Source organism: Scyliorhinus torazame, chromosome 22 (assembly GCF_047496885.1).
Source record: "Scyliorhinus torazame isolate Kashiwa2021f chromosome 22, sScyTor2.1, whole genome shotgun sequence".
NCBI lineage: Eukaryota > Metazoa > Chordata > Chondrichthyes > Carcharhiniformes > Scyliorhinidae > Scyliorhinus > Scyliorhinus torazame.
The window spans coordinates 92,295,659-92,316,744 of NC_092728.1; the positions used below are offsets into that span (position 1 = coordinate 92,295,659).

Consider the following 21,086-nt stretch of genomic DNA (forward strand, 5'->3'; position numbering starts at 1 on the left):
AACCCCAACCACACAACAAAACAGTAAGTACTGTATGGGGCCTCTGTCACCTCCCTGGTGCAGCGATTGGTGGTGAACCATGAGATTTTCCAGATGTCACCTGCTTCCCCCAAGAAGGATCTGTTGGCATAAAAGTTTCAGTCAATGCTGAACTTTATGGCCACTAGCATTGTTCCTTGTGCCCTGCAGGCCAGGTTGTGCCTCATTAGTGAAATAGCTGACATGGAGGTGGGAAAGTGCCCTCCGTGGATAGGCCTCCTCTCTGTGTACACAGCTTCCTCACTCTGCTGTTTGTGCTTCATTTCTGTTATAACCTGCCTGCTTACCATTGGCTGGGGACTAATGACAATCCCTCAATCCTGTGGGAGTATGAGCTTCCCCAATGAGGGGGGCGGAGAAATCATTAGCAGACTCCCTCTATAAATAAAGCTGGCCAGTTTGGAACCAGCAGGAAGGAGTGAGCAGCAAGCGAACTTGCTGCTGCTGTTGTATATATATATGTTATTGTAAATAAATGTTATTTCTTTGTATCCTTAAAACTCCTGCTGGATTCTTCGTGGCCCTCAGAAAACTGGCGACAAGGGTTAAAGTGAATAGCTGTCTATACTGCTGAAGCCACCTCTCTGGATTTTTGTTGGATACAGGTTGGAAGTTGTTTTCTATTATACCATGCCTCTGTACGGACGTTTGGATGTTTTTGATGCTGCACTGGAAAGCTGGAACCAGTACGCACAACGGATGCGTTACTATTCCCGGGCAAACAATATCACCGAAAACGAGCGCCAGGTGGTCATATTGTTCACCACCTGCGGCCCGCATACGTTTGGGGTGATTAGGAGCCTTACGTACCCAGCTGCGCCGGACACCAAAACGTTTGATGAACTTGTGAATTTAGTGGGGCAACATTTTAACCCAACCCCGTCCACGATAGTCCAACGTTACCGGTTTAATACCGCTGAGAGGACCCCAGGAGAATCCCTTGCTGACTTTCTATCCAGGCTACGCAGGATTGCGGAGTACTGTGACTATGGTGAGACCTTGTCAGAAATGTTACGCGACCGTTTGGTTTGCGGTATTAACAATGCGGCCACCCAGAGAAAGTTGTTAGCTGAGCCAACATTGACTTTTCAACAGGCCATTCAAATAGTATTGTCCCGAGAGAGCGCAGAACGAGGAGTGCAGGAGCTACAGGGAATGGAGGTGCATGCCTTGGGGTGCAACCCCTTCCGTCCGAAAACGTCCCCCCGCACTCCTGCGGTACCTTGGGCGAGACGACGTCTGGATCGACACCAGTGGCCGTCGGACATTCCGCCCCGAAGGCAGCCTTCTCCAGAACCAATGGATGAGGAGCCATGTCTGTGTCAGACTTGTAGGCGCCGACCCCGTCGCAGACGCCGGTCCTGGGGGTGCCAGAGGCGCCGTCATTCTGACCGAAACTGGGACCAGCCCAGGGGCCGTACCTTCCATGTGAATGAACCTGTGGCGACTACTCCTGAGGACGTGGAGACAGAAGACGACTGCCTGCAGCTGCATTGTGTGGCAGCTCCCCGTGTGGCCCCCATTAAGGTGACAGTACTGGTCAATGAGATGGAGTTGGACACTGACGCAGCGGTCTCCGTGATCACCCAGAGGACATTCGACCGCATCAAGCAGGGTATACAGACCCTTACATTAACCAACACACAGGCCAGGTTGGCCACCTACACGGGGGAACCATTGGACATTGCAGGAACTATGATGACCCCTGTTGTTTATGGACGCCAGGAGGGGCGTTTCCCACTTATCGTGGTGCGCGGCCATGGGCCCAGCCTGTTGGGTCGGGACTGGTTGCGCTATTTGAGGTTGCAGTGGCATCTTACCAGGTGCAAGCCCAGGGTCATCTCCAGCGCAAACATGTAGACCACGTTCGGTCCAGAAGACTATCCGTTCCAAAGATTCCCCGCCCCCAGAACTCACTTCTACAGCCACAGAGACCAGAGACAATGGAAAGTAGTCCTCACAATCTTCCTCTGGTGCCTCACTCAAAGCCTGCGCAGGTCGTTACAGAACCGCGTGGAGATAGAGACGCCGAGATGAGACTGACTCCGAGATGGAGACACAGGATGCATCAGAGGGGAAAGCCTCGGGCCCACGGGCCGTGGATGTACAACCATTACGCCGTTCATCACGGAAGCGCCGGTCTCCGTCTCGTTACACGCCGCCCGATCCAGTGCCTCGTGCAAATGGTGTCCGGCCTGCGGCAAAACGAGTCCGACGCCCTCCTTCGCCAGGGTCTTCGGTGGATTCCTTGGACTTTGGGGGGGGAGGGATGTTATAACCTGCCTGCTTACCATTGACTGGGGACTAATGGCAATCCCACAATCCTGTGGGAGTATGAGCTTCCCCAATGAGGGGGGCAGAGAAATCATTAGCAGACTCCCTGTATAAATAAAGCTGGCCAGTTTGGAACCAGCAGGAAGGAGTGAGCAGCAAGCGAAGTTGCTGCTGCTGTTGTGTATATATATTTGGATTGGATTTATTTATTGTCACGTGTACCGAGGTACAGTGAAAAGTATTTTTCTGCGAGCAGCTCAACAGATCATTAAGTACATGAGAAGAAAAGGGAATAAAAGAAAATACATAATAGGGCAACACAACATATACAATGTAACTACATAAGCACTGGCATCGGATGAAGCATACAGGGTGTAGTGTTAATGAAATCAGTCCATAAGAGGGTCATTCAGGAGTGTGCTAACAGTGGGGAAGAAGCTGTTTTTGAGTCTGTTCGTGTGTGTTCTCAGACTTCTGTATCTCCTGCCCGATGGAAGAAGTTGGAAGAGTGAGTAAGCCGGGTGGGAGGGATCTTTGATTATACTGCCCGCTTTCCCCAGGCAGCGGGAGGGGTAGATGGAGTCAATGGATGGGAGGCAGGTTCGTGTGATGGACTGGGCGGTGTTCACGACTCTCTGAAGTTTCTTGCGGTCCCGGGCCGAGCAGTTGCCATACCAGGCTGTGATGCAGCCTGATAGGATGCTTTCTATGTTATTGTAAATAAATGTTATTTCTTTGTATCCTTAAAACTCGTGCTGGATTCTTCGTGGCCCTCACAAAAATGTCCAAGTCAGGTTGTAGCCCAAGGGAAAATGCAACTATAGACTGGAGCAGGCTTTCTTTCTCCAGCCAAGCCTTCCAACCCCTTGGAAAGCAAGAAGAAGTCTTCAAACCTCCTCCAATAATATTCAATGCAGTCATTTCACTAACTTCATGCCAGGGAAGAAAAGTCAAAAGCACCCACAAATGCATAATTAGCCCCATAAATAGAATCAATGCAGATTGGCGAGAGGAGGAGGAGGGGGGGGGGATGGTCCCTGTGCAGCTGAACATATGATTAACATTCCATATGGCAGATATTGCACCAAATCATTGTTAGAGGCTATTTAATGTCATAATCTGCCCACTTTGCAAGCTTGTGGTGTGTGCAAACACGGTGCTCCTGTACTAGTACCCGACAGTCAAGGTGATGTGTAGGCCACACCGATGTAGCTGGAAACGTCAAAGCTGCCATTTTATACATTTCGGGTTTAGTAGCACCAGCAGCATCATGGAGCCAAATTTAGCAGCCCAAATGTAACATGATACTAATTCAAAATATAACATTTCAAAGGGAAAAATCAAAGAGGGGCAAATATTATGGTGCAAAGTGGAAACAATGAGATATTGGATATTTAAGATGGAATAACTCTTATGATAATGGTATTCTGATCTATATTCTGGTTCACTTTCACAAGAGGTTGAATGAACAAGAATCAATTAGGTGATGTGAATTAAAGGTCAATTAAATTTACTCGGAAAACTGATCAAAATTTTTTTTTTAACATATAAATTTAATAATAATAATAATCTTGATTATTGTCACAAGTAGGCTTACATTAATACTGTAATGAAGTTACTGTGAAAATCCCCTAGTCGCCACATTCCTGCGCCTGTTCGATACACAGAGGGAGAATTCAGAATGTCCAGTTCACCTAACAATAATAATAATAATCGCTTATTGTCACAAGTCAATGACGTTACTGTGAAAATCCCACATTCCAGCACGTCTTTCGGGACTTGTGGGAGGAAACCAAAGCACCCGGAGGAAACCCACGCAACCAAAGGCCTCAGAGTCCTTTCTCTATCCTATTGTTCCATTTGCTGCCCTGTACCTTCCACCAAAAGCCTTCCAGAGACTATTCAAGGGGCTCCTGTAGCATGAATGCAGCTAATCTTTATGAGGGATGACTGCCTTAAAGCTCAGGCTAGCTGTTCATTGTACTCTCCACACAAGCACGCACCTGAGCCTCCTACTGATTGTGGCAACAAACCGCAGCTTATTTTGTGCTGGCTGCCACTGCAATCGTGTAGATGAACAAGCGGCACAAAGTTTACGTGCTGCCTACCTGAACAGGGCCAGACAGAGGGAAATCATTCATTACGATCCCTGCACTGATATACAGTCTAATATATTTTTTCCTTAATAATCTTCTGTAGAGTAGGTTTGTAAATGTACCAATGAAATTCTCAAAATTTGCAAAGGCAGAGATGGAGAAAAATACTCAACTTAATTTCTGACAAAGAATAGTTGTCGCTAATTTATAAATTCTAGATGCAAAATTCAATCTTTATTCTCTGCACCTCTGGTCTATTTGGCCTTCCAGAGCATAAAAAACTTTTTGCCCAGCTATTTGCAAACATAACAGTAATAATTTTGCTAGATCATTTCTTATAAATTTGCTTTTTTGCTTCTCCATTTTTTGTAATGTTGTGATATTTTCCACAGTCAGCTAATTGCCCAAATTTATCTCATGAAAATAGTTTTTTGGGTAAAGTAGACGGGCCTGCCAGAAACCTCAGAACTTAGTGCAGCTTTCAGCACAGGAGTAATCAAGTGAGGAAAAATTCAGCACAAAATCAGCTTGTGGAAATGTTTGTTAAATCCAGGTGATATGTCATAAACAGCCTACAGAGGGCAGCAGATATATTAAAAGTCATTCCTTCTGACGTAACTGGTAACAAAGGGTGAAATTCTCTGTTTGGGAGACTAAGGGCAGGATTCAACGGCCACACTGTGCTGGGAAAGCAGCTCGCCCTGGTGCAGTATGGCCATTGAAAGCAGGGAGACCCCAACCCCGGGGTCTATCCGGCTCTCAATACCTCGCAAGATTCAACACAATCTCATGAGATGTCGCGATGTGAATCCCGCATGCAATGGGTGGGATCACATTTTAGCAAATCTGCATATTAGAGCGAGGCAGTAAGCCTCACGCTAATGTACAGATTCCCGAAATACCTGAGGCTTTGGGATTCAACCCCTTCACCCCAAGAGACCTCAGCAAGCACTGTTTAGGACTGGTTCCCACAAACAGGGACCAGATAGAATGGCACTCATGGGGGTCTCCGAGGGAATTGGAGGCCCTCAGCTGCATGCCCTTTGGGCAGGGTAGTGCCCTGGTATTGCTAGTGCCACCTGGGTGCTGGCCTGGCACTGCCAGCTGTGAGTGCCAGGAAACACTCTGCTAAATGTGCTCCCTTTTAGGAGAATTGTGCACTAACTGTTGATGCTGGGACTAAACTACATGCGATTTGTGTTCCATCGGGGGTACTACTTCTGGAGCAATACAGGACCTGTTAATGAGCCAGCACTCTGCTGACACGAATTGTGAGCAATTCCCAGCCCACCCAGTGGGTGGTGGTGATGATCATAGGGTTGAGGTTGGCTGCCTCAGGGCAACTCAATGTAGGGGCCATAACCAGATGTTAGGTCACTTATTTGCATATGCAGAGGACATAATGCCTGTTTTTTTTCACCTATTGCAATATGGTGGGCAGCACATCTCCAACTCGTAATGAGCATGGGCTTCCTATCTGGCATACTCAAGGCCAGGGGGGCATAAAGCATCTGATAACAAGATGACAATAGGACCATGGAATAAGAGTAGAGACGTTATACCCAGGATTACTGAGAAGTAGTATCGTCTGTCTTGGACTGCAATCAATTCGAGATAAATATTTGAAGTAAATGTGTGAACGGTTTTTGATATGTTAAATCCAAACTTTCTTGCTTGCACTTAATGTGTGTCACGCCAACACATCCTGTTTCTGCCGAAGTCAGTTTCAACTCCTCCCATTTCTCAGCCTCATTTTGAAAAATGAAAATCACTTATTGTCACAAGTAGGCTTCAATGAAGTTATTGTGAAAAGCCCCTAGTCGCCACATTCCGGCGCCTGTTCGGGGAGGTTGGTACGGGAATTGAACCATACTGCTGGCCTGCCTTGGTCTGCTTTAAAAGCCAGCTATTTAGCCCAGTGTGCTAAACCAGCCCCTAATGCACTGCATTAGCCCTCCTATCCATCCCAATCACCTCCCATCTACTAACCTCCTTTACCTTCTGCTATCTGCCCAGATTGGTGCAGTCGGCTTGCTGCTACATTCTCTGCCTTGGCCACTGTACTGATGCTCCCACTCAATGTTGCTGTTACAGGAGACCTCCTGGTAACTTCCGTGCAAGTGAAGAATCCTGAATGTGGGGCTGGAATGTGTTGCAACTGTAATGAAGGGTATAGAGGACTTAGGGAAAATAGAAGATAAATTGAAAAAAAAGACAAGAGCCAAATGAAATCACATTATTCCTAAAATTGTGACAATATCTAATTTATGTTGTAGCAGGAGATTGAGAAATATAGTTCAGAGGTTAACAGCCACACTGGAGAAAAGGAGCCTCTCAAAGCGAACTCCAGTAGTTTAACAGCATTACCGTGAGGCCAATAAGATTGATTACTTATGTTAAGTCTTCTTATTGGTTATTAAATATGTGGCCAAGAAAGCATTGGCACAATGCAGTTTGTAGCTACTTCCTACACTGACACTTGCACTCACTGATGGATGACGCATTTGAGACAGTCGTTTTACTGTTTTTTAAAGTTTTATTTTGGAGTAGATTAGAAACAACAATTGCAAACCCCTTTAATTGCTGATAAATATAAATGCCTAGCCATCTCAAGAGCCACAATCAACTGCTGCACTTGCAAATTAAGGCACCTTTCCATGCAATGGATCTATCCCACAACCAATTTAAAGTAAGTTCTTCCACTCAAATGTTGCATGCACATCTAGATTTGCTTTTCCTAATCATTTACATAAAAAACCCCACAAACTCAGCATAAACAAGTTCTAATAGTGATTTATTAATAAAGCGTGAGTGTATTTGTCTACCATGGTGCTGCCCACTTCTTCCATGGTGGTGTTACAAATGCAGCACTGTGGCGCAAGTGGTTAGCACAGTTGCCTTACGGCACCGAGGTCCCAGGTTCGATCCCGGCTCTGGGTCACTGTCTGTGTGGAGTTTGCACATTCTCCCCGTGTTTGCGTGGGTTTCGCCCCCACAACCCAAAAAGATGTGCGGATAGGTGGATTTGCCACGCTAAATTTTCCCTTAATTGGAAAAAATGAATTGGATACTCTAAATTTTTTTTTAAACAAATGCATCCCAACCTTTCCTAGCACTCTTTCTACGTGAGCTGTCACTGACAGGAAAGTAGGAGAAGGTGCATTTCCTTATGCTGTGTCCCCAGATAATGGTGCTGGGTACGAGATGACCCCCTTGATTCTATCAGCCTGAATCCAGGATGGTCACTCTGCAGGCTATAAACTCTCGACAAATGCACTGGTTATCAAGGCTATCAAACCCAAGTTATCAAGGGATGAAATTTGAAAAGTTAAAAGGGACACACATGGCAAGGAAGACCTCAGTGAAAAGAATGTGTAAAATATCCTTAGTACAATAAGCAGGTACTTTAATCTTGCAGGAGGAGAAGCCAAACCACTCACTTAGCTCATTTTCAGGAACCTCAGGGCCTGCAGTAATTGACCAAATCTGTCTCCTGTGGCTTTGTGTACCCTTAAACAGGTCAAACCTTTAAGGTCAGAGGCGTATCCAAAAATCTTGTCAACTGGATATTTCCTTCAAATGTGCAACTCCATGCATATTAAAGGCCTGACCTTTCTACTTTATTAGCGCCTCCATGAATTTCAGACACTCCACTTCTGTCCTCGCTGCTGTTGGCTAAATACTGCTCCTGAGCAGTGCGTGTGCAGGAAATCGGCCTTAATAACTGTAGAATAGTGCCACTGGAAGTTGGTTAATATTAACTTATAACCATCAATGATCAAGAAACCTTTTTTTCAAAAGCAAGAATACAGGAAACATTTGTCCTTCAGTAGATCTTTATATATTGTCAATCTGAGACATTAAGAATTTTTCTAGAATGACTACTTTCATTTGATCTAGGACTCTTGCCTGTTGGAAGGGTTTGTGGTTTGGAGCCTCAGATAGACATGAGAAATATTGCAGGCACTTGTGTGGAAATAATTTGATTGAAGGCTGAAACCTTTTTGTAGATTATTTTACCCCGAGCGCAGACTGGCTCAGTGGTCCTGTAGAGTTCTACTAAACCCACCATACTTTTAGCGGAAATGCTGCAGAAACAGCTGTTCTCCAGAATTCTGCAGAAGGTATAACAGGAAATAGAGAATGTTGCGATGTGGCCGGTAGATGCCTCCTCCGTGACCTGCCCAGATCGTCAGGCCTTGCGAGATCTAATAGAATTTGGCAAATCTGCATATTAGAGTGGGTAGCAAGTCGCATTCTAATATGCAGCTCACCTGATCTACCCGAGGCGTTGGGATCTAACCCCTTCGCCTCGGAGACCTTAGGAGAATGCCATCCACACAAACGGGGACGAGGCGAAAAGGCACTTGGGGGTGAGGGGGTCTCCCAGGGATCGGAGGTCCCCGGGTGGTTGGCTTCCAGGCAGGGTGGCACCCTGGCACTGCTGGTGCCACCAGGGTGCCAGCCTGGCACTGCCAAAGTACCCATGTGGCACGGCCAGCCAGGCTGGCATTGTGCCCGTGCTTGGGATCGGGCCTTGGGGTCCCGATCTCTTCCTGCACTGAGGAGTTCTGGTGAGTGGAGCTCCTCGGTGAAGGAAACAGGACTAGGTGCGCCCTCAGCGGGCGTTCCCCGCTCAGGCCCAGATTGCAATAGATAACGCGGTCTTTCTTGGCACTGTGAGTACCGGGAAACACCCAGCTACACGTGCTCGACACGGAACTCTGTTGCAATTTGGTTGGATCGTGCCCATTATGGATTTGATGAACAAAACCTGCTAATGGCAACTGTTCCAGAAGAGGACTTGGAATGATAGGCAGTTCACTTCATGAACTTTTAATTTAGTTTAGTGTCTAATTTCCTTCAGGAAAACAGTTCCCTGGATTGAATGGCAGCTTTATTCACAGACCATCAAAAAACAGAGAGGGCGAAACGCTGACTGATTCCTTTGCGTAATTTCTAAATTAAACTGCCAATCAAACTATACCATCTTCTAGATTGAAGTCCGATACGGAGGAAAATGGAAAAATACACCTGCTATATTCTTTTCGTGGGTGTCACCTTGAAATACATTTGCAGCTATAAATTTTTAATGCAGACTGTTGGGTGGAAGGGGACTAAGGGTTAGGGGAATAGGGTTTTTTGGTCCTTAACTGTCAGCAAATGAAGTACAACTTTCTAGAGGGTTAATGTGCATTACGGAGAGAGAATTTGCGTGAAGTAATTCTCCTTTGACACCGATTGTAAACTTGTATAGTGTAAATCTACACTTGAGGCATAACCTCATTACTGAACAAGTTTTTTCCTTTTTATTCATTTATGGGATGTGGGTATCACTGGCTAGACCAGCATTTATTGCCCATCCTTAATTGCCCTTGAGAAGGTGGTGGTGAGCTGTCTTCTTTTTTTAAAATAAATTTAGAGTACCCAATTATTTTTTCCAATTAAGGGACAATTTAGTGTGGCCAATCCACCTACCCTGCACATCTTTGGGTTGTGGGGGTGAGACCCACGCAGACACGGGGAGAATGTGCCAACTCCACACAGACAGTGACCCGGGGCCGGAATCCATTTGCAAACTCCACACAGATAGTGACCTGGGGCCGGGATCGAACCAGGGTCCTCAGTGTCATAGTGCTAGCCACTGTGCCACCGTGCCGCCCGTGAGCTGTCTTCTTGAACCCAGTAATCATCCCTCAGCGTGTCCACCCAACCTTACTTTTTAATTTGAGTCTATTTTCACAAAAGAGAGGTGTTACAGACTTTCCAAACAGGGAGGATTGCTATCAAATATTAGATTAAACTGACATTGTAGGAGAAAGTATTAAGGGGTTTAACATGTTTGTGTTTGAAAGTGGATAAATACCCAGGCCTGGATGAAATGTATCCTAGGCTGTTAAAAGAAGCAAGGGAAGAAATAGCAGAGGCTCTGACCATCATTTTCCAATCCTCTGTCTACAGGTATGTTGCTAGAGGATTGGAGGCATTGTACCAATGTTAAAAAAGGGAGAAGGGGATTGACCAAGTAATTATAGGCCAGTCAGCTAAATTCAGTGGTGGGAAAATTATTGGAAAAATTCTGAAGGAAAGGAAAAGTCTTCATCCAGAAAGGCATGGATAAATCTGAGACATTCAGCACAGATTTGTTATGGAAAGGTGATCTCTGACTAACATGATTGAATTTTTCAAAGAGATAACAAGGAAGGTCAATGAGAGTAGTGTATCTGATGTAGCCTGAATAGATTTTATCAAGGCTGTTAATAAACCCACATGGCAGACTGGGTACAAAAATAAGAACACATGGGAACAAGGTAAAAGGGGAAATTTGGACCCAAAATTGGCCCAGAGGTAGGAATTAAGAGGGTTTTTTTTGTGACTGGAAGGCAGGTTCTAGTATGATTGTGCAGGGATCAGTACTAGTTCCTGTAAAGTCTCAAGCAAGCGATAACTCGGAAGTGATGTTTGTAGAAAAGTTTGGTTTTATTCTGATTACTATACATAGATCCTACTCCCCAAAGGGTCTCCCACGCCCAGAGCACACCTGGGCCGGGATATTTACATCCCAGTAGTCATAGGAAAAGTGGATTAGCCCCACCCCCTCATCCGGGTAGATCGTATTCAGGTGAGGCCACAGGGAATCTGATGTTGCAGATCTCTGGGCCTCCTGTTAGGGTTATAATAGTACCTTTGCCTTTTTGTGGTATATAGCAATGATTTGGACTTGAATGTAAGGAGCATGATTAAGAAGTTTGCTGATGATACAAAAATTGGCCATGTGGTTGATAATTAAGAAGAAAGCTGCCGCTGCAGGAAGCTATCAATGGACTCATCAAGGTGGGAGAAGTATGAGGTAAGGAATTTATGAGTTTTCTCACAGTGATATGGAAGTAGAAAATGGAGAGTTCTCACAAGATCAAATGATTTCCGTGATAGCCGGCTTGGGATGGGGTTGGTGTGGGAGCAGGAGTCTATAGTGATTGACACTTCAAATTCAGGGTTGAGATTTTCCGTTTGGGAGACTATGAGCTGGATCCTCTGATTTTGAGGCTATGTCCAGAGGAAGGGTCTAGTTTTACGATGAAAAAGCCGCCGACGCCCCTGTACCGATGCTCCGTCCGGTGAGAGGTTAGCAGTCGCGCGACGTAAAACCCCCGGGGTTCCCAACAGAAATGGCCGGAGAATTGCTGGGTCCGTGGCAGCGCATGCGCCTGGCGACGACCTGCAACAGTTGCGCTGTACAACATGGCGCCAGCCGCACGCAGACCCAGCCTGCCAGATAGTGCCCCCCCCCCCCATAACCCCCCTCGGCTACTCCTCCCCCCCCCCCCGACTGTGGCGGCGCTGGACACAGTCCGCAGCCGCCACGCGAGGTTGACGAAAACATCTCCCATGCCGTGTGGATGTTAGCCCATTGGGGGCGGAGCATCAGGGGAGGGCCTTCAGGTGACGTCTTGAGGCCGTCCCAACTGATAACACCATTTTGGGGGAGGCGGAGCATCCGAAAACAGGCGCAGCCTCCGATTACGGCGTCAAAAGGGATTCTCCATCCGATCGTCGAATACGAGAGAATATGAGTGGGTGGCCTGGTAGCAAAGCCCTGCAGCCAGCCAGCTCTCCCTCCCCGCACGGCAAATCAGCCCCCGACCCCGGATGTTTTGGGTGCCCCCCCCAAGTATGGGGTGACCAACCCCCCCCCCCCCCCCCCGCATCCCCACAGATACATCCTAAATAGGGAGATGTCTCACAGGGACTTGCTAAAGAGAGTTAAGTGCATTCCAATCATGATCCTTTATGTTTGAGTGATTTTGAAGTGCTGAGCTGGAAATTGGCAGCACTTAACTCTCTTTGATGTGGTTGGTGTTTGTAAACATTGCGGTTACAGCACTTAGAATTACTCATCCATAAAGAAGATGAATGAAGCAAGGTTCGCAGCTATTTTATGGAAGTTGTCAATCACAACCCACTACAAGAAATGAATGATGGCTTGCAGCTAAAGGATCTGAGGGTTTTAAACACATGTCACAGCTGTTCTTTTTCCAAAATTAACAAGTGGTGCTACCAGGTGAATGTTACAACTAATTTATTTCACTGCCCCTGTCTAGACTGCTCTCTTGCTTCCAGATAGGGGTCTCTTTTCTGGGGGCGGTCTGAGGGGTTGATCCTTTAGTTGGGGGTGGGGAGCTGTGTGTGTCCCTTTAGTTAGAGTCCCTAAGGTTGGGGGGGGGGGAGGGTCCCTTTAGTTAGTGGGTCTCTGCGGGGGGCTGCTTTAGTATGGAGGTCCCTCTAGAGAGGTTTCCCTATTTAGGGGTGAGGGGGGGTCTCACTATTTAGGGGTCTCTTTGGGGGTTCCTTTAGATTGGGGGTCACTGTGGGGGGTCTCCCATTTTAGCAGGTCTTTTTGGGTTGGTTCTGTTGGGGAGGGGCTGGGCAGGTAGTGCATTGTGCTGGAGGAGGATGGCTCCTTGGCCCACCGCGAGTTACCCCCGTTCTCTGCAAGGTCCACCACGTCAGGTTCACATTTAGTGATACCTATAGTAATCTCCACCCACCTGATTCCTGGCCCAGAGGAATTGGAGCCCACATTCTCCCGCAGGCGCAAGAGTGCAAACTCCAATCCTGCCCCCAGCAGGGGTCCAGGCGCCAATCCCGCCACGTGCGCTGGAGAATCCACCCAGGATTTCCATGTTAATCTACACCTGCTAAATCCTGAAGTTCAGTCACATTTAGAGAGATGACGACGGCAAATGCCCACAAAATGATATCTATATTTGATTCCCAAATCTCTATTCCATGTATCGACTTAATTTCCAAGGAGTATTCTTCCTACTAAAGTTTCCTATCTCACACTTATTTATATTGAAGTTCATTTGCCAATCACACCCATTCTGCAAGATATCCCTTGCCTCCTTTAAGATGCTCCTTAAAACCCTTCCTCTTTGACCAAGGTTTTGGTCAACTGTCCCATTATCCCCTTATGTGCCTTGGTATCAAATTTTGGTTCATAGTGCTCCTTGAAGAGCCTTCCACTGTTAAGTACAGTTGTTATTTATTAATGTCTTCCTGTATTTAGAAGGTGGATCTAGTCCTCCCAATTTGGTTGCAATTGCAAATCTTGAAATTGTACTTTCAATTCTTAAGTCCGAATTGTTTATGTAAATGGTGAACAACAGTGGTCCCAGCACAAATCTTTATCCAACACCAACTCTCACCATTTTCCACTCTAAATAACGGCCATTTAACCCATGTTTTCTGTTTAGTCACCTTGGTGTCCATTCTCCGACTCTACAGGTTCTGACCTTAGTCATGAGTCTACTGTATGTTACCTTATTGAGGGCTTTTTGGAAATCTAAATATATTATGCCTACTACATTACCTTATTTACCTTTTCAGTTACTTTATCAAAGCATTCAAGAAGGTTGGTCAAACAAGGCCTTCCCTTTTAGAATCTGTACTGACTATTAATTATATTTTCAATTTCTAAACGTTTTTTCTATTACATCTTTGAGTAAGGATTACATTAGATTTTCTACCTCCGATTTTAAACTACATGGTCTATTTTCCTTTGCAGTTTAAATAATTGTTACGTTTAGGAGTAGTAATGTCCCTCTAAATTATTAGGATTACAAAGTTTGGCTTATAAACACTTTGGACAGAATCTTCCATTCTGGAGTCTCAGTCTGGTAGACGGTGGGAAAGTCAGTGTGATTTGATGACACAGTGGTTAACACTGCTCCTCACAGTGTCAGGAACCCAGATTCATTTCTGGCCTTGGGTGACTGTCTGTGTGGAGTCTACACATTCTCCCCATGTCTGTGTGAGTTTCCACCGAGTGCTCCGGTTTCCTCCCAGAGTCTAAGATGTGCTACTTAGGTGGATTGACCATGCTGAATTACCCCTTAGTGTCCAGGGATGTGCAGGTTAGATTAAGTGGGTAGGGCAAGCTGGTCAGGTGAGTGAACCTAGGTCGAATGTTTGAGGGTCAGTGCAGACTCGATGGGTCGAATGAAATCCTCCTGCACAGTAGCGATACTATGATACTTCCAGCAGGACAGCTGAACATGGATGATCTTCCACTGTTAAGCTTATTAATTATGAGCACGGTGGCTCTCATGGCGGGTGAGTTGTGGGGGGGGGGGGTGCAGAAATTGTGCACCACCTTCTGGTTGGGTCCCCCTATCACCCACCAACTTCCCCTCATCACACTTCACCCACCCAATATCGCCATTTATTTCTCCTCTGACATCCTTGAACATAATCCTGGGCCCTATTACAATCCACCTCTACATACCTTCCCTCTCCTCAGAGCCAACACCCGTTACTATCCCCATGCTCAACCTGATCCTACCCTTTCCTGTTAACTCAACCACCATGACCCCTTCGCTTTCTAAACTCTCACTCTGGGCAAGCAAACCTGACGTATTCCACTCCCCCCTCACAATAACGGTTTCCTCCCATTATCCTGAGATTACCAGAACCCCACTGTCGACACCACTGACCCCACTCTCTAAGACACTCTTCACTCCTCCCCTTTCCCCAGAAACTCTTCCCCTCTGTTTTCCGTGGATAGTGTCTCCCCCTTCCTCTTGCCCTGGACACTCTCCCTCCCCATCCCCCCCCACCCTTTCCCGGATACTATCTGCTCCTTCGCCCCACACACATGTTCCCCTCTTTTGATAGATATGCTCTCATTTCCCGGATACCTTCCCCTTTCCCCACACATTCTTCTACCTCCCCCATACATTGGACACTGTCTATCTCCTTTCCCAGGTGCTCTTCCCCCACCTTCTCCTAGCCCCCCCCTTTCCCTGGAAACTATTTCCCATCCTTCCCCAGACACTTCTCTCTCCCCTTTCCTCACGCACTCTTTCCCCCTCTTTCCCTGGAACCTCCTTCCTTCCCCAGGAGACTGGACACTGCCCCCCCCCCCCAACTTTCCCCAGACACTCTTTTACCCCCACCCCACTCTTCCCCTGCCCTCCGTTCCAGCCTTCGCATGTCTCCCATTTCCAGCTTTGGTGCAGCTTTTACCACCAGAACTGGATGTAAGTGAAGTTACACAAGGTTCACAAGAAGGTGAAAGCAGCGTCTAGATCCCTGATAATAAATGCAAATGAAGTTCTCAACATTGTTTGGGGCAGCACGGTAGCATTGTGGATAGCACAATTGCTTCACAGCTCCAGGGTCCCAGGTTCGATTCCGGCTTGGGTCACTGTCTGTGCGGAGTCTGCACATCCTCCCCGTGTGTGCGTGGGTTTCCTCCGGGTGCTCCGGTTTCCTCCCACAGTCCAAAGATGTGCAGGTTAGGTGGATTGGCCATGATAAATTGCCCTTAGTGTCCAAAATTGCACTTAGTGTTGGGTGGGGTTACTGAGTTATGGGGATAGGGGGGAGGTGCTGCCCTTGGGTAGGGTGCTCTTTCCAAGAGCCGGTGCAGACTCGATGGGCCGAATGGCCTCCTTCTGCACTGTAAATTCTATGATCTATGATTGTTTGTCGTTAAGCTCGATCTGTCTTGAAAGTCGGAAGAGTAAAATTCTAATCTTTATCCCACCACCGGGAACAGATTGCCTCCTGCCAGATTAAATGCCCCTGAACCTCCGAGATTTCCGCTGCTGGTGGACCGGGAAATCTGCCCATTAGATGTGAAAGAGGTGGGGAATAAAACAAAGTGTGTTAATTTCTCATTATTTTCTCTCGCTGATCCAAACCTCTGGTTGAGGACGGCCGTTGGACATCCATTCAATAGTCGCACATCATAAATTACCCCCATGAGGAGCAGAGTGGCGTAGCGGAAGCGTGCTGGGCCCATAAATGACCCCCATGTTTGCATCACAGTAGAATGTTTCTTATAATAATAATAATTTATTGTCACAAGTAGGCTTACATCAACACTGCAATGAAGTTACCGTGAAAAGCCCCTGGTCATCATATTCCGGCGCCTGTTTGGGTACACAGAGAATTCAGAATGTCCAAATGACCTAACAGCACAGCTTTCAGGACTTGCGGGAGGCGGAGCACCCGGAGGAAATCCACGCAGACACAGGGAGAATATGCAGACTCCACACAGACAGTGATCCAAGCCAGGAATGCGAACCTGGGACCTTGGAGCTGTGAGGCAACTATGCTAACCACTGTGCTACCGTGCTCTTCATGAATCGTCAGGTGGCTCCAAACCAGTGCAGTGCTGGCTACAGCCAGTGGCTGTCTTGACTTTTCTCAGTAGTGTTTCAAAGTTTTGAACAAAAAAAAAATCCTATTGTGTTTTAAATTGGATAAATGTTTAATGCAAGTTTATTTCAAAGACATCAATTAACATGGCCATTCTAATCGCAGTATCTACTGATAATGTGTTGCCTGTGACATCCATTATTGCTTTTCCTTTAGGTTTGATTTGTCTTTATGTTTAATCGAGGCAACTCCAATTACCATACGATGAATTATTTACAAATTTTTTGTCAAATATAATTAGCAAAACAATAATATACATTAACTAATTAGTCATTAACTATTTATTACATCATAGCTCAGCATAATGCTCAGGAATTTATGATATTTATTACATTATATATTTAATTAGTTGTTGCAGGTATTATCTCAATTTAAATTATTGCCATATGATTGAGCATAAATATTTGCTATAGATCTGGTTATTATCTCTAATGTGTTATGCATAATTTTAATGTTCTCAAAGTTGTTTTGAATATTCCCTGACAATACTGCGAGATTTATCCTATTAATGCCCGTGTTGTGGTAGCATTCAATATCTTCAGCACTTTTTCCTAATGTTAATTTATTAACTTGTACGCTTATATCAAAAATATTATTTAATTTCCACTTGTGCCCTGTGAACTACATGACAAAATTACTACATTTTCAAGGTATTGTTTTAAAATTAATTATTAAAGTAACATTTTTCAAATTTCCACATGATTTTCCGAAATCATTCAACTTTAAGAATATCATTTATTGCTGAATTAAAAACCATCTTGGGCTTTTCTACTGAATTCAAATTAGAACCAGATTTAACAAATAACTTGTGTATCAGAAATGCAAAATTGTAGTAACATCAATCAGGGCTTGATTTAACCCAGGTTGTGAAGTTAAAAGGACGAGTTCAGATTCCCCATGAAATTTATTCTTTTGTAATGTAATTATTATTTTGATTTTTAGATACCACTCTATATACAAACCAGCACCAACCAGTGAGGTTTACAGTCGCTGCAAAATACATCCAAAGGATTCCGAGGAAAATGTGCAACAAGCACTTGAAGTATATCATGCAAATGTTGTGGACTTGGAGGAGTTCTACAACGCTGTCATCCATGTGAATGCAGACCAGGATCCTTATACGGTGTTTGAATACATTGAGAGCTGTGTTGTCAAACCACTGTCAAAACACACAAATGTCTTTGTTTGAGTAAAATTGCATTGTCTTTCCTACGTATTCTGCACACTTACATTCTATTGATAGTCATTTAGTTAATAGTAATTTTAATTACAGACTCCTTCCCTAAATACACATTTGGTTTCCTTTGTTCTGTCAGATTTTGCCAATAACATTTCTGAACAAATATGAGTTGATCATTGGAGATTACATTGATGATGCTTTTTTTAACGCAAATCTCTCACAAATAACTTGGTGGAAAATGACATATTTTTTGATCTCTGGTTTGCGGCCATTACATTAATGCTTTTTATAAGACTCTTTAGAGCTAGGGTAACAACCTACGATCGTAGTGATCTTCTAATCATTCTTTGGTGTGATAAGTCTGAGTATTGGACTCGACAGGATAAACCTTTGAGAAAATGTTCTTTCATGGTGCATATTGCAAACCTCTGATCTTGATGCACGAACAAGGGGTTTATTTGGTCATCAGATTTTTATCTGTCTACCATTATTCTATATATTTTGACTTGCAAGCATAGTACCTCTGTTGCTGGATATAACCAAAGCTATTTTCTGGACTGGTAATGCTGTGCCTTATAGCACAGTGAGCTAAACAGCTGGCTTGTAATGCAGAATAAGGCCAGCTTCACAGGTTCAATTCCTGTACTGGCCTCCCTGAACATGTGCCGGAATGTGGTGTATAGGGGCTTTTCACAGTAACTTCATTGAAGCCTACTTGTGATAATAAGCTATTATTATGTTAAAACATTTCCAGATCTGTAGACATAATCAGTCAGCTCTCAAAACAGGTACTAAATCAATAAACAAGATAAAATCAAGGCTTATGTCAGAAATATTGTAGCTTTGACACCTAAGGTTAAACAGCCTCCAGGTGATGGATGGAGCTAAGGTTGAATAAAATTGCCAGTGTACGCCTGTTTGTTGTTACTTTCCTTGCTTACTGTAACTTGTTGCAGTCCACATGTGGAAGTTATATGTACTGTTGTTACAAGACCAAATGAAAGACCATAATTACTAATGCACTGGAGTAATGATATATGGTGACAACTAGTCAATGACATGTGCAAAGTATAGTGTCGATCACACAAAATGATGTTTGCAACCTACGGTGAGACATCCGATTCCTCTTTACAAATGTTTCATCAAATTGAACCCTATTTTGTATGCAACATCTTCTGCAGTCCTACTTGTCTTCTTTTCCAGAGTTTCTGCTATAGGTTCTCTACAGATACTTTTAATTTGTGTTGAACACATACTCAGCTTCCAAAGGTATTTCCCACAGGCTGAAACTGATAGGCACTATATATGCAACTCTTTCTTTTAGTTTGGAGATTATAGAAGTGAGGGCATGATTTTTGACCCTATTTTCAGGCTGGCAATGCTCTGAAAATCAAGCAACTAAAATTCCTGCCCCATTCCTCCTTGTAATCCGCCTACCAGAATTTTTGTTGGGGCCATCATGCAGATCCCCAGCAATTTTTGTTAGAGTACCCAATTCTTTTTTTTCCATTTAAGGGGCAATTTAGCGTAACAATTCACCTATCAGGCACATCTTTGGCTTGTGGGGGTGAGACCCACACATACATGGGAAGAATGTGCTAATTCCACCCAGACAGTGACCCCGGGCTGGGATCGATTCCGGGTCCTCGGCACTGTGAGGCAGCAGTGCTAACCACGGCACCACGGTGTCGCCCCAATCCCCATCTATTTCACATAGGTGCCAAGTACAATATCTGAGTAAATTTAAGAGATTGGCAGCCTTGGGATTTGAACCTGGAACCATGTATTTCATTAGCTGCGGAACTCTACCCTTCTGTAATCTTACATTCTATTGTCGGTATTTGGTTTCACAGGTACTTAAGCAATTGTGCACATAAATGTAGTAGGTATCAAAGAAGCAGAAAATAAATAGCATATATTTGTTATTTAAATATATGCTGCTTTTATTGATGGAGCTTCTTCTCTCACTGACACTGTTGTGCCAGCTGATGATAAAATACATTAAGTAAATATACCAATTATGCAATCTGCTATTCTCTTAATGACAGCACATTTGTAGTAAACCTGCTTTATGCAGTATCTCCATTTTCTCCCCACTTTGGTGAGCGCATAGATGAATGCAAACAAGGAACTGTGCTCTCTGTGACTGCTCCTTTCCATGTTGTACATGCAGACTCAGGTCAGTCAGTGACCTCTGGGATCCACTGGGAACAAGCATTGAGAACAAGCGCTGAGCCGTGGGGCAGCAGAACATGTTAATACTCTTGTTTAACGATCCCTCAGAAATGGAGAACAACAGAGATTGCTCTTCGTTATAACTGTGTACCAAGTCAGCCTAATTACTGCTTTGGGTATTAAAAGATAGACAATCTATAGCAAATGCTTAATTTGCAAAGCAATAGCGTTTTCCTCTGCACCGAAGTGGAATAAATGATAAATTTATTTTGGAATAATTTTGGGCTTTTTGAAATGCCATTTTGTGATACAATTATATATTAGAAAATTAAAACAAAATCAGAAACTAAAGAACAAGAAATAATCACGTAAAGCTACATTATACATGAACCTCAAAGAGGCTGATACCACCTGCCTTCACCAAACAAGCTTCTTGTGTGCGACCTCTCCCTAAGAGAATTCTACAACCTGCTTGCTCCATAAAATGGAAAATACAATAAATCCAATTTCCTACAGAAAACCTGTATTTCTGCTCTATTTACTTTTACTGCCTGACCCATGTGGCCTAGCATTGCATGGTAGCTTGTTAGGGGAAGAGTACGGAGGTCAGATTGCTAAGAAATGAATGATTCATTTTATTTTCAATTTAACAGTGCATTGTTTCCTGTGTAGACACAGCAGTTAGCTCAAAATAATCATGGACACAGGGAGGTTCTCCATTTTTAAAATATCAATGTTTTTGCAGTTCTAAAAGTACAATGATAGAAAATATTTACTATGCTAATATTGTTCTTGCTGCTATTCAAGAGTATGGTCACTAGAAATTACAATAAAACTTGTCTGGAGACAACCATCTTTGATTCAGTATTACAAATTTGGTCATTTACTTGTAATTTCTGGCTTGCGAGCCACAACTGAAACAGCTCATCTTTGAGAAAACAAACATTTGAACAAATAAATGTAACCACAGTCCTAGAGGACCATAGGCTGCACTCCCTTTGAGAGATGACGGGTGGTGATTGAACCTGAGCGTCACCACACCTCAGACAATGGGTAAGGTTGAGAAGACAGAGCTGGACCAGCATGAATAACCT

General features: G+C 44.6%; 1 protein-coding gene across 3 annotated transcripts in view; it reads left to right on the forward strand.

The window, feature by feature from the left end:
* The window catches only part of ak8 (adenylate kinase 8), a 257,899-nt gene extending 239,171 nt beyond the window's left edge, over positions 1-18,728 (forward strand). For all 3 annotated transcript variants that reach the window (XM_072488580.1, XM_072488581.1, XM_072488579.1), the window contains one exon: positions 17,580-18,728. In XM_072488580.1, the coding sequence (XP_072344681.1) occupies positions 17,580-17,826 (247 nt within the window). In that variant the 3' untranslated portion in view covers positions 17,827-18,728. The remainder of the gene's footprint in view (positions 1-17,579) is intronic.
* Positions 18,729-21,086: the final 2,358 nt, after the last annotated feature.